Source organism: Hypanus sabinus, chromosome 8 (assembly GCF_030144855.1).
Source record: "Hypanus sabinus isolate sHypSab1 chromosome 8, sHypSab1.hap1, whole genome shotgun sequence".
In the NCBI taxonomy this organism is placed as follows: domain Eukaryota; kingdom Metazoa; phylum Chordata; class Chondrichthyes; order Myliobatiformes; family Dasyatidae; genus Hypanus; species Hypanus sabinus.
The window spans coordinates 168,469,314-168,484,158 of NC_082713.1; the positions used below are offsets into that span (position 1 = coordinate 168,469,314).

The following is a 14,845-nucleotide window of genomic DNA, read 5'->3' on the forward strand; positions in this document are numbered from 1 at the left end:
TTGTTTTCACTTCGGCTTGGCTGTTGAAAATCTACATACTGATGGACTTTACAGAGACAGGGGGTATTTATTTTTATAAATTCTACATCAACAAATTGGGTGAGTTGGTAAGGTAATACGTACTGTATATTGCACCTGATGAAAGTTAGTGTAGTAATTAAAAGGGGATGAATAAACACAAGAAATTCTGCAGATGTTGGAAACCTAAAGCAACACACACAAAAGTGCTGGAGGAACTCAGCAGATCAGGCAGCAACTAAGAAAATGAATAAACAGTTCACTATTTTTCAGCCTCGTAGATTTGGTTTTAAATTTTCAGTTAATTGTTGACAGGTTTTTTGATTTTAAAAAATTGATATGATACATGTTTTGCAAATAAGCTCAAAAAGTCCTACTTCAATATATTTTAATTTTAGAAAAAAGAGCCAGTAAAATGTGAAAATAGCTTTGGGCGCTAAGTACTTTTTCAAGGCATTGCACATGTTAATTAAGTTTCCCCACCCCCAGACCTTGTTCCAAAGAAAACCTAGCTTATCCAATCTTGCCTCTTAACTACAATTTTCTAGTCCTTGTAACATCAGCACAAGCTTCCTCTTCACTGTCTCCAGCACAATCACATTTTCCATGTACTGTGGTGATCAGAACTATATAAAGTGGTCACAGTTAGCTGTGTCCTAACTAATGCTGTGCACCAGTGTTAATTAAGAGTTCCCCTGAAAATTAAGAGTCTGTAATGTGCCATGTGCTCAGCTGATTGGAAAGAGTTTTGTTTTGATGAAACCATAAGTAACACAATTGAGAATTGAGTGCACGTCAATTTGGTCCATAATGTGCCAGCGTCATCTTTCAGGTCATCAGTTACCTTCTAGTGACACTTGAAAGACATCGCTAGGTATATGCAAACTATTTTAAAATGATAACCCATTGATTTAAGTAGGTCCAATAATGTACTACTTAGTCACTGGACCACTAATTTGACACTTAAAATCCAGATAGATCATTGGAACAAGCCCACTATCTCAGGATGGCAAAGATGGCATAAGGTTTCTTGTTTCACTTTGCAATAAAATAATGCTTAATACCAAAATCAGCAGGTAAAATGAGAAAAGGATAATCCTCAGTTTTGATACCCTTACCACAGAATAGACTCCTTACACCACAAACTAAATCAGAATATACACGATAATTCATTAAGAGGGAAAAATATTTAAAATGTAATTTGGGGGATTTGTCTCTTTGAAAAGGCAGGGTGACAACTGCCAATGTTACTTCTGAGCCAGCTGCTGGAAATGAATTAGAGTACCCAGAAGCTGACATAACTGTTAATTTTCCACTCTCTCATGGGAAAGCAAATGAACAACTGGTATTCCATGTGCTTCTGTTCTGCACAGCACATGCAAAAGTAGCATCATACTAAATTAATTCACTGGGCTCTATTCAGGTTATAAAAAAATTATCATGGAAAAAGAAAAGCCTTAAATTTGAACATCTTGATATTCTAACTACAAATTCCCTTTCTTTAATCCTTGAAGATGTTGATTCCTTGCTGCATTACTGTTCCACATACAGTGCGTTCCGGTTTTTTGGGACGCCTTGGGACCGGTACATTTTGGCCCAATTAAGCAGTTGCCTCAATTAGCCAAAGTTCCTTGGAAATAGTTAAAAAGGAATAAAAAGATAAACTATCGATTAACTGAATAACAAATTGTGTATTTAAATGAAATACAGAATAAATTAGGACTCTGCAGTACTGTAAAACTGTGTATTAGCTCCTAATGGTTTTCAGCAGAGGAGTTCATCCAGTGTATGCTGCTGAGCTCTATTGATCGAATGTCAATGAACAAAATCAGCACCGACACCTAGTGCAGATAATGGACAGTCTTCATACAATGCTATCAACAATTTATCTTCCATAGCTTCACTTACATTTTAACATGAATATCAATATCTTTGTAATTCCTAACTTGTTGAAGTAGTGAAAGAGTTTCATTTTCACTCTTGGCTGTTTCTGACATCTCCAAGCCTTTATGCTTGAAACTGCAGTGAATAAACAATTCTGAATTGTCTTGCTGCTTATTTCACACCTACTATCAGAGACAAAAATCACTGCTTTTGGAACAGAAACACACAACTGACGCTTTTTAAAACTGTTCGCTCTAAATATGGCGTAGCATCTCACAGCCACACAAGTGGACACAATTGACATTAGTTCAGCAACAGCCTCCTGTCCCAATTAAACTGCAGTGTCCCAAATAAACAAACGGAATCCTAGCTATTTTCTCAATTGTTTTTGTTCTTTAAGAGTTGTCCCAAATAAGCAACCGCCACAATTAACCACCGCATATCCTTCAGTCCTTCAAACACACATCATTTGTGTATTCACAGTAAATGCTGGTGATATTTTGTGTGCAACTGAATTTCTATTAACTCCAAAGCTCTTCCAGCAACAATCACTGAAATAGGTACTCTGATTATCTCATGTTCTCGTTATTTATATTTGCATACGCAGATTGTTGTCTTCTGCACTCTGGCTAATCTTTCATTGATCCTGTTATAGTTACTATTCCATTGATTTGTTGAGTATGCCCCCAGGAAAATTAATCTCAGGGTTGCATATGGTAACATACATGTACTTTTTAGAATAAATTTACCTTTACTTTGAACTTCTGCTTAAAAAGCTACTGAACCCAACTGTAACATTTCTGGCTTGTGTCATTATGGCCTCAAAGCTGAATGAAGATTGGCCCATGATTGTCATGGTCTATGGCTTAGTTAAAGACTGGATAAGTTGGCTGACGGAACCTGCTGCTTATTGTTCGGAACTGGCCAGTTGGAAAAACACTTTGCAGGTGTGGAAACCACATTATATATAAGTTAGCATAAATGTACCCTTCCAAAATGGTTTCAAGAAGAGATTGTGCAGTTCACAAGTTATAAAAGTAATTGAACAATGTAATTTAATTGCTTCTGTAGTATATTCTGGGTAACTTAAGAAATAGGTAACAGGTTCATCCCCAACTGAACAAGCTACTCCGGTTTTAATTTTTTTCCAAATTGCTATTTATCACAAACTGCCATTTCTTCTCTAATATTTGAATCACTCAATCAATGGTCAGTTATTCTTGTAATTCCCTTCTCAACTTCCTTTGATTACCAATTAATTCAATTATACATCAGAAATGATACCCATTTAGGAAAATGACTTCAGATTGCAATGACTGTCAAGTTTCCCGGAAGATCTATCCAACTTATAATTTGCACAATGCCTATTTATTAACATCATAGATGGCTCTCAGATGTATATCACAAAGACTTAAGTACATCTTTAAGTTTCTACCACCAACTCTATTGTTGGTCACTCATTCCATTCACTGTCCAAATTACTGTTGCAGGTTGTATCAGACTGTTCACAATCCTTAATCTCCAACTTTAAGGCTTACTTGCAAAACTCAGCCCTTTGGGCTACTTCCTTCCCATTTGCCCTGTCTACTGTTATGCATCCTGTTTTTTAAAAAAACTAAATGACAACTTATCAGACTGGGAAAAAAAAGCACAGGAGAAGACATTTTGGCCTATTATGCTTGGGTGGTTTTTTGAAAGAGCATGCCAATTCCTATTTCTCCACAATTCAACAAGTACATTTTTCCAAATTCTTTTTAATAATTTCTAAGCAAGCTGTTTTCACCACCCTTTCAGGTAAGGACAACTTTAAAATTAGTCATTATCATTTCTTCACTGTCTCTGGTCAACAGAAAATTTCCTTACTTTTGGTACACTGGAATTATCTGTGAGGAAATGCATGCATTAAATTTCAACTGGATTCACAAAAGTTATAATCTGTATGATTTACAGTATTTCAACTTCAATTTTCATTGCATTACATTTTATCAAGATTTTCCATTCAACTGTGCAAGTAAACATGTGCATAATTGTAGGCAAGCTGGTTCTGACTTTACAGGAAGTGTATTTAAAATATTGAAGGTTCTCTTGCAGAAACTCGACTCAACACTCTCAGAGAAGAAAATGAGAGGGGGAGTGGAGGGAAAAAAGCGCACAGAGACGAAAAGAGAGAGAGAGAGATTCTCTCTCTTAAGACAGAACACAGTACACATAGGAATAGGCCCTTTATCCCACAACGCCGAAATAAACTTAATTCCATCTGATAGACAGCCCTCCATTCCATGCCTCTTGAATGTCACTATTCCATCTACCTCCACCACCACATTATTAACAAACCATTTCAGGCACCGACCACACATCCACCAGTACCAAATAACATTTCTGGACGCTAATTAGGGAAATAAAACAGTTTTACATGACATTAAAATGGGAGAATCACTAAGCCCCAAACAAAGCAATGGCAGTTGTTAAACGGTTTAAAAATTATATTTTAAAAAATTGTGCACATTTTATAATTTAACAAATTAAAAAACCGTTAAAGTGTTTAGCAGCCGGGATACCAGTTAGCGAGCGAGCAGCATTGAGCCTGTTATTCCTTCAAGGTTAGTTACTAGACGCAGCGCAGAAAACACTTATCACGAATTGCCCGTTAAACTACCAGTTTTCTCGTTTAATTGTTTTTGGCCCTAACGTGTTTCTCTAAATTCCCCGAAGGAATGAAACACTCCTCTCACTCTCTCTCACACACACACACACGCGCACAGATGGGAGTCTCTTCCACCGCAGCCACCATGTTTGTTTCTTAAAACAAACCCAGAATCACGACGCGGCTCCTCAGGCGCAAATCTGCGACGTTACTGACAAAAAATAAATCCCAGGTCGAACTCGACCGTTCGCCGGCTGTTTTGCGAAGACTGCAGATCAAAAGCGATCGCACAGTTGTATTATAAAAAAAACACCCACAAACGCAGCGGCACAGAGGCCCCCGCCCCCCCCTCTCCCCGAGCAGCAGGATGCGAGCAGCCGCCATTTTGTGCGAGGCGAGCTCGGCCGGTGTGTGAGGGAAGGGGGAGGGGTGTCGTGTAATGGTTGAATAGGGGCACCCCCTCCCGGGGCCCAGGCTGTGGTGGCCGGTCTGCTTGAGACGAGGCGCTATTGTCTCGCTTCTCGGAGGGAGGCTCGAGCCGCTGCTGTTTGGTGCCTCGGCCGCCGCTGCCAGCACCAGCGCCGCCGGGGTGGTTTTATCCCTCTTGTGTGTGTCTTTCTCTCTCTCTCCCCCTCCCTTTCGTCTCTCTCTCTCTCTCTCTCTCTCTGTGCGCTTTCTTTCCCTCCACCCCCTTCTCTCGTTTTTTTTCTCTGAGAGTGTTGAGTCGAGTGACTGCATGGAGCCGCTTACACCACCGCAGCCTGTGTAACAGCGTCAAAAAGCAGCAGCAACACACACACACACACACACACACATAAACCACAACAGTACCACACAATAGAGAACAAGATGTAAGTTTTCCTTTTGTATTTATTTCTTATTCTTCATCTGGCGGTCGAAAGAGTCCCGAACCGGGTCGTTACTCCTTTTTTCCCCTCTTTTTTTTCCCCCATTCCTTCTTAAAACTTTCGTACTCGCTCCACCATCAATGACTGAGCGGCAGTGGAATGGCTCTCTCCTTTAGATACTGAGGGAAGTTTGAGGGGGTTATTCTTTTCCATTTGTTTTTACACACACACGCACCCCTACACACACACAACACAATAACAATAACAATGAAAAAGATGGCAAATCCGACGGGGAAATTGCAACCTTTAGAGCCGCGGAGAAAAAGACTGGCGTTCTTGGAGGAGCTGCGGCAATTTCACCAGAACAGAGGGTAAGAAACAGGTATTTTGTACCTGCCTGGGGGAGGGGGGGAATAAAACTTTTTTCTGAAATGGAAAACACTTGGCTGATGATCCTCTGCCTTTTTCAGGACGCCTTTTAAAAAGATCCCAATAGTAGGTGGCAAGGAGCTGGATCTTCACGCTCTCTACACCAGAGTCACCAGTCTAGGTGGATTCGCCAAGGTGATTATATTTAGGGAGATGAAATTTTATTTCTTCTCCGGATCTGGGTGAAAAAATGTATATTGATTTATATTTTTATTTAGTTTCTGCTTGCAAAGATTGTGTGAGAGAGAGATGGCATTTGTTGCATGTAAGACTGCCTGCCTGGCCTGGTGCGTGGGGCTGAGCTGCACTGAGCGCACTTAAGCGAACTCAAAATTAGCGGGCATGTTTAACATCGATAATCGTGAGTGTGCCTGGGGTAGGAAATACTCTTCAGGGGACCGGCTCGCACTATTTGTTTGCCTTTATCCTGGACGGATCGGGTGAGATGGTCCTACGTATTTCTTCGCCGTCTCAGGCTTCGTGCTTCTGATGAAAATTGTAGGCCTCACATTAGGCCCATAGGATCATTAGGACGGAGAAAGTATAATATCTTTATCCTTTTGCATTCTCGTGAAACAAGTAGGTAGATAACTTTAGGTTTAGGAGCTCGTGGTGTAAAATAGTGCCGGTCGCGATATTTAAATGCGTAAGGTCCTTTTCGATATTTTTATATCTGATAATATGTATATACGCATATTAACCAGGAATATTATTTTTGATGCAGGTAACCGATAAGAACAAATGGTCACTGATAACAGAGGAGTTGAACTTTCCTAAAGGTTGTCCAAATGCAGCATTTGCCTTAAAGCAATATTACTTACGGTGAGTTTATTCTTTATGTTTAATATTTCTACTAAATTAGGGTAAATTATATTGGAAATACCTCAACAGCTGTATGCATTTCTTTTAAAAGTGCAAGGACTATTGTAGCATAATCATTTCTAAAATGGAAAGGCATTAAGAATGTCTGATTTGTGATTCTCCCGTGTTTTGTTCAAGTGTATTTTGAAGAATTGAACAAACTTGTTGAACGAGTGTACGAAATATTTGTACAGGTGTGTGACCCACTTTTGTGCCGATCTGTGCAGATTTTGTATTTACAGCTAGCAGCTAATATATAAGCTACCTGGAAGGCATTAGATAGCCTGATTATGCTAACAAAAATTTTAGGGGCTGGTAGTTAGTGAATTTTTGTGACAGACATGAACTATGTGTTCACGTGAGATTTTAATTTTTAAAAATCTGGATAAACATTCATATGTCATTAGCTCATTCCATGAAAATGTTTATTGTGCATGTGTGGTATATTTTCGTTGTTTAAACTTTCTGTTGATACTGTAGTGAGTTCTGTATAAATATCCATATTTTAGGCTATTATGACATGTTAGTCCATTTAGGATTATGTTGATCCTTCTGCCTTTCAAGCACAAATTAAATAATGCAATTGTCACTGAACAAATCATAGTTTGAAAAAATTTCATTGGCCAATTATGATGGGAAGAAGGCAATTTCAGTTTAAAGTTCAAAAGAGGGAATAGTAGTGTAGAACTATTTGGATTATCAGGTAGTTAGGTATGTACATTGCTGGATAACTGTCCAGACAACATCTGTGTTTTAAATAAAATATGACATTAAAATTTTTTAACTAGGCTCTGCAAAAACTGTTTTGATTGTTTGTTAGGGTATTGAAGTCTGGTGGCTAAGGTTCATTTAAAATTATTTTATCCATTTTGAGGGACTGTAACTGTTGAATTCAAGACATTAGACCTCTGGTTTCTTTTTAGTAACTTGTGCCCAGATTTAGCAGTTGAGCAGTATAGCACAAATAATAACTCAAATTTATTCGGTAGCATTAGCAGTAATGAAATTGCCAGGTGTTTCTATGTATGTTCAATTTTATGTGCAAAGCATGAGGACTATGATATTCTTGCATACAAGTTATGGTTTAAGACTTGTTCTCAGTGATTTGCCATTACTGTGATTTTTAGGAAGCAATTGCTAAATTAGATGTAGCATTTTATTGTTGTAATAGTCTTTGTAATAACTTCCTCATTTAAATTACAGGATTTGATCCATTAATATTTCCACATTTTCATGCTGTTGTAGAATCCAAGTATTTTTCACCTAGTCTTTTTCAAAGGCCGTGTGACATGTATGTTTTCATGCATTAACAAATTTTGATTTGTAAAACTAGTTAAATGTTCCCCATAGTCATTCTTGGAAAACCCCTAATGGTTTATACATAAACAAAAGAAAATCTGCAGATGCTGGAAATCCAAGCAACGCACACAAAATACTGGCGGAACTCAGCAGGCCAGGCAGCATTTATGGAGAAGAGTGCAGTTGACATTTTGGGCCAAAACGTCGACGGTACTCTTTTCCATAGATGCTGCCTGGCCTGCTGAGTTCCTCCAGCATTTTGCCTGTGTTGTTTTAATAGTTTATATGTTGAACTGTCAGAATGTTTCATTAAAGCTTTGTAAGGTTGCAAATTGAATACCAATTGCATGCATATGGGGTGCAAATAGAAATCTGTATTGTTGTACTCCCCCTTTAATTTTCAGCTGAATGAAGAGTGCAGCTTAAAATGAGATGGGAAATATTTAGAATGCATGTTTTTTCATCAAATGCTCACAGTTGTGGTTAGCAGTAAGTCTCCTTAACACCATGGTGCAAATTAACAGACTTGCTTCTCTGAATTTTCATATGACAGTCGCATTTACAGTATTGAAGGAATCTTTAAAGCATTTTGTTTTAAGTGTATTTTAAAACAGGATGGATTTTTTGATCTAACATAGTTACCAGAAAAGGCCAAAGCATAACACTTGCTTATTCCTCCTCTTGGCTCAAGGTAATGGACTTTGCAGAGTTTTTTTTTACAATTTTATTTTTTCCAAAAAGAATGCTGCAGAATTTCTTGTGCTTATGCACTTTCAGACTTAACTTTACATTGAGGCTAGCATTTGAGAAAGGGAAATGTGTGTTTAATTAGTTTCCTGATTCAAAGCAGCATGGTAATCAGCATAAAATAGCAACATTTTAAACTAATTAATGTTAAAGTTCTAAACTCAATTATTTTTTATGGGATTGAACCAGTAACTATACTTTTAATCGTACATTTGATTTCCATAGTGTATACTCGGGTTAAACTGCCATGTTTGTGATTTTTTTTTTGACATGTGCTATCCCAGCAGTTTAAAGTGTTTAAGTATATGTGACAAATTCAACTTCGACCATAAGACATAGGAACAGAATTATGCTATCTGGCTCATTGAGTCTGCTCCGTCTTTCAGTCATGTCTGATCCTTTTTTTTAATCTCCTCCTCAACCCCAGTTACTGGCCTTCTCCCCGTAACCTTTGATGCCATGTCCAATCAAGGACCTATCAATCTCTGCTTTAAATACACCCAACGACCTGGCCTCCACAGGTGGATGTGGCAACAAATTCCACAAATTCACCACCCTGTGGCTAAAGAAATTTCTCCGCATCTCTCTTTTGAAAGGGTGCCCCTCTATCCTGAGGCTGTACCCTCTTGTCCTCTCCCATCATGGGAAACCTCCTTTCTGCATCTACTCTGTCTAGGCTTTTCAACATTCAAAAGCTTTCAATGAGATCACTCCTCATCCTTCGAATTTCAGTGAGTACAAACCCAGAACCTTCAAATGTTCCTCACGTGATAACCCTTTCATTCCTGGAATCATCCTTGTGAACCTTCTGTGAACCCTCTCAAATGCCAGCACATTCTTTCTAAGGTGAGGGGCCCAAAGCTGTTCACAGTACTCACGGTGAGGCCTCAGCATCACATACTAGGCCTCTTGAAATGAATGTTAACATGGCATTTGCCTTCCTCACCACCGACTCAACCTGCAAGTTAACCTTCAGGGTGTTCTGCACAAGGACACCCAAGTCCCTCTGCATCTCAGATTCCTGGATTTTCTCCCCGTTTAGAAAACAGTCCATACATTTATTTCTACTACCAAAGTGCATGACCATGCATTTTCCAACATTGTATTTCATTTGCCACTTTCTTGCCCATTCTTCTAATCTGTCTAAGTCCTTTTGCACCCTACCTGTTTCCTCAACACTACCTGCCCCTCCAACAATCTTCATACAAAGCCATCTATTCCATCATCTAAATCATTGATATACGGCATCAAAAGAAGTGGTCCTAGCACCAACTCCTGTGGAACACCACTAGTCACTGGCAGCCAACCAGACAAGGATCCTCTTAAACAACACACACAAAATGCCGGCGGAAACGCAGCAGGCCAGGCAGCATCTATAAGGAGAAGCACTGTTGACGTTTCGGGCCGAGACCCTTCGTCACCAACATTTTGTGTGAGTTGTTTGAATTTCCAACATCTGCAGATTTCCTCGTGTTTGCTCTTCAAGGATCCTTTTATTCCCGCTGGCTGCCTCCTACCAATCAGCCAATGCTCTAACCATGCCAGTAACTTTCCTGTGATAATGGGCTGTTAACTTGGTAAGCAGCCTCATGTGTGGCACCTTGTCAAAGGCCTTCTGAAAGTCCAAATATACAACATTCATTGCATCCCCTTTATCTCTTCTACTTGTAATCTCTTCAAATAATTCCAACAGGTTTATCAGGCAGGATTTTCCCTGAAGGAAACCACGCAGATTTTGTACTATCTTGTCCTGTGTCACCAAGTACTCCATCACCGTATCCTTAACAATTGACTCTAAAATCTTCCCAATCACTGAGGTCAGGCTAATTGGTCTATAATTTCCTTTCTGCTGCCTTCCTCCTTTCTCAACAAGTGGAGTAACATTTGCAATTTTCCAGCCCTCTGCAACCATCCCGGAGACCAATGATTTTTGAAAGATGATTTCTAGTGCCACCACAATTTCTAATGCTACCTCTTACAGAAACCTAGGATGCAGTTCATCTGATCCGGGTAATTTATGTACCTTTAGGCCTTTTAGGTTTTTTATCTTCTCTCTTGTAATAGTAACTGTACCCACTTCTCTTCCTTCACTCACTGCACCATCAGGCATACTGCTGGTGTCTTCCACAGTGAACACTGATGCAAGATACTCATTTTGTTCACCAGCCATCTCCTTGTCCCCTATTATTATTTCTCCTGCCTCATTTTCTAGCAGTCCGATATCCACTCTCATTTCTTTTATTTTTAACATACTTGAAAAAACTTTTACTATCCACTTTGATATTATTTGCTAGCTTGCTTTCATATTTTATCCTTTCCTTTCTAATGATTTTTTTTAGCTGCTCTCTTTAAGTTTTTAAAAACTTCCCAATCTTCTATTTTCCCACTAATTTTTGCTTTGTTGTACGCCCTTTTGCTTTTACAGTAGCTTTGACTTCCCTTGTAAGCCATGGTTGTATTATTTTACCATTTAAGTATTTCTTCATTTTTGGAATACATATGTCCTACACTTTCCTTATTTTCCCCAGAAATGCATGCGATTGCTGCTCTGCTGACATCCCTGCCAGCAGTTCCTTCTGGTTTACTTTGGCTGGCTCCTCTCTCATACCACTGTAATTTCCTTTACTCCACTAATACTGTTACATCAGACTTTACTTTCTCCCTGTCAAATTTCAAGTTGAACCCAATCATATTGTGATCACTGGTTCCTAAGGGTTCTTTTACCTTAAGCTCTCTAATCACCTCCCATTCATTACATAACACCTAATCCAATATAGCTAATCCCCTAGTAGGCTCAATGACAAACTGCTCTAAAAAGCCATCTCTTAGGCATTCAACAAACTCACTCACTTGAGATCCATTACCAACCTGATTTTCCAATCGACCTGCATGTTGAAATCTCCCATGACTACCATAACATTGCCCCTTTGACTCGCCTTTCTATGTCCTGTTTTAACCTGTAGTTCACCTCCCAGCCACTGTTGGGAGCCCATCAACATCCTTTTACCCTTGCAGTTTCTTGATTCAACATCTTGTGATCCTACATCACTTCCTTCTACTGATTTGATGCCATTCTTTACCAGTAGAGCCACACCGCCCCCTCTGCCTACCTTCTTATTCCTCTGTTGTAATGTGTAACCTCGGACATCAGCTCCCAACTACAACTGTCCTTCAACCACAGATCAGTGATGGTCACATCATCATACCTGGCAATCTGTAATACTGCAACAAGATTATGCACCTTATTTCTTATACTATGTGCATTTAGATACAACACCTTAAGTACCGTATTTGCTATCCTTTCTGATTTTGCATCCCTAATGATTTGATACTCAGCCTGTTGGCTGCAACTAAGTCCCATCACCTGCCTGCCCTTCCTGACAGTCTGACTGCGTGCTATCTTTACATTTTTACATCTCTTCTATCCTGAGTCCTTTCACTTCGGTTCCCACCCCCCTGTCAAATTAGTTTAATCCTTCCCCAACATCTCTTATAAACCTGCCCGCAAGAATATTGGTCCCCCTCGGGTTCAGGTACAACCTGTTAATTTTGAATAGGTCATGCCTCCCCCAGAAGAGATCCCAATCATCCAAGAACTTGAAGCCCTGTCCGCTACACCAATTTCTTAGCCATGCATTTATCTGCCAAGTCATCCTGTTTCTACTCTCACTGGCGCTTGGCACAGGCAGCAATCCAGAAATTACTACCCTGGAGGTCTTGCTTCTCAGCTTTAACTTGTGTCAATGTATTTTGTAATTACAGTACCTTTACAATTGAAGCATTTTTCAAGATTGACAGTACTAGTACATTCAGGTGTACAATTGACATGTTGCTTTAACTGCAGCTTTTGTACATAGACAGCCCATCAGTGTGTCCTAAAGCAGATGTGTAAGATGTCTTATTGACCTAGCTACTCAAATGAATGTTCGTCCTAATCTAATGCAGTGTTGTACCTATTTTCTCCATAAACTCTTGTGGGCTAAGCTGCAGTACTAGATCCCTAACTATATTTTGGAGTTTTAAAGTTGTAAGGATATGAAATTGCACAATGTTTTTGGATATAACCTGACTTTAGTACTGTTTCATTATATCTTGTTTTGAAAAACTTCCATTTTAAGTTTATAGATCATAGCAAGTAATCTGCATAAAATTTTATGCAGAGTTATATAATTATCATATACCTATCTGAATTCAGAGATTGAGACCATAAGACATAGGAGCAAAATTAGGCCGTTCAGTCTGCTCCGCCACTGCATCATGGCTGATTTATTATCTCTCAACCCCATTCTCCTTTTTCTCCATTACTTTTGATGCCTTGACTAATCAAGAACAGTCAACCTATAAAGTGACCCTTTACAGGCAGCAAACAAAACTACGAACAATTCTATTAATTGCACTTTTTTTTCTGGACTATGATCACTGCAATTTACAGCTTGTAATTTCCCCTTGGGAGTTGTGCTTTGGAACCATCTGTACAACCTAGCATTTTTTGCAGTGTCCCAGAGGATCTGTGAACTGGACTCTCAATAATGTAGGTACAGCTGTGGTGGCCATTGCTGGAGTGGACTTGTGGCTGGATCAAAGTGGTGGGGTCTGGGCCCAAGTTCGAAACACAAACCAATGTTTGGCTGATTTAAGTGCTGAGCCAGATTGAAAAGGTAGAAGGCTGCGGTAGAAGGACAAGCTGGTGTTCAGCTTACTACTACACATGGTTTACTTGTATTAGCGGTGAACTATCTTTGCAGCTGTAGCCTGCAACTATTGGCACTCATCTCGGTGTTGATCTGGCTCCATTCTGTGGCCTGTAGCCATCGGGCTCCTGGACTGGCTTTACTCGCTTCAGCATTTAACTGGCTCTGTGGTTGTGGACTCGCTTTCGGTGACTTTACAGTTCACGTTCCATGTTATTTGTTTACTTTTTTATTGTTTGCACGATTTGTTCTTTGATTTTTGCACATTGGGTGTTTGACAGACTTTGTGGTTTTTTTAATGGGTTCCATTGTTTTTTGTGGCTGGCTGTAAGAAGATGAATCTCAAAGTTGTATAAAGTTTAATACTTTGAAATAGACCCAAAGACTTGGCCACTTTGGGAATGAATTTCACAGATTCACCGCCCTCTAGCTAAATAAATTCTCCCTCATCTCTCTAAATGGATGTCCCCATAATCTGAGGCTGTGCCCTCTGGATTCTCCCACTATGGGAATCATTCACTTCCCTGTCGCTATCTAGACCTTTCAATATTCGATAGGTTTCAAAAGATCAACCCCTCCACCCCCCCCCCCCCCCCACCATTCTCCTGAACTCCAGCAAGTGCTGGCCCAGAGCCATCAAAGATTCCTCGTATGTTAACTCTTTCACCCTGGAATCATTCTCGGGAACCTCCTCTGGACCCTCTCTAATGTCAGCACATCATTTCTTAGATAAACGGCCTAAAACTGCTCACAATACTCCAAGTGTGATTTGACCAATGATTTTTAAAGCCTCAGCATTGTATCTTGCTTTTATGTTCTCTCAAAATGAATGCTAACATTGTATTTGCTTTCCTTACCACTGATTCAACCTGCGAAGTAGTCTTCAGGGACTCCTACCCAAGGGCTCCCAGGCACCATTGCACCTCACACTTTTGAACTTCCTCTCCTTTTAGAAAATTGTCTGCACCTTTGTTTCTTCTAACACTTCCCTACACAAAATTCCATCTGGCATTTACTTGCCCATTCTCCTAAATTGTGTTTCTGCAGATTTCCTACTTCCTCAACACTACCTGTCCTTCCATCAATCTTCGTATCATCAAAAATACCATCAATTATCATTCAAATCATTGACGTATAATCTGAAAAGAAATGTCTCAAAACTGACCACTGTGGAACAGCACTAGTCACTGGCAGCCAATCAGAAAAGGCCCCCTCTATTTCCACTTTCTCCCTCATGCTATTTGGCCAATGTTCTGTAAATGCTATTATATTTACTGTACTGCCATGGGCTCTTATTAAGCAGACTCGTGTGTCACCTTGTCAAAGGCCTCTGAAAATCTAAGTGAACAACATCCACTGACTCTTCTTTGTCTTATTAACCCACTGATTCCCCTCTGCCTGTAATTTCCTCAAAGAATTCCGAC

The 14,845-nt window shown here is 39.6% G+C and overlaps 1 protein-coding gene across 2 annotated transcripts in view; it reads left to right on the plus strand.

The window, feature by feature from the left end:
• The first annotated feature begins 1,090 nt into the window (after nucleotides 1-1,090).
• Nucleotides 1,091-14,845, plus strand: part of arid2 (AT-rich interactive domain 2) — a 131,650-nt gene continuing 117,895 nt past the window's right edge. Inside the window, exons 1-3 of one of the 2 annotated variants that reach the window (XM_059978484.1) lie at nucleotides 1,091-5,765; nucleotides 5,865-5,958; nucleotides 6,548-6,645. In XM_059978484.1, the coding sequence (XP_059834467.1) occupies nucleotides 5,662-5,765; nucleotides 5,865-5,958; nucleotides 6,548-6,645 (296 nt within the window). In that variant the 5' untranslated portion in view covers nucleotides 1,091-5,661. The remainder of the gene's footprint in view (nucleotides 5,766-5,864; nucleotides 5,959-6,547; nucleotides 6,646-14,845) is intronic. The other variant, XM_059978483.1, reaches the window with a different exon arrangement.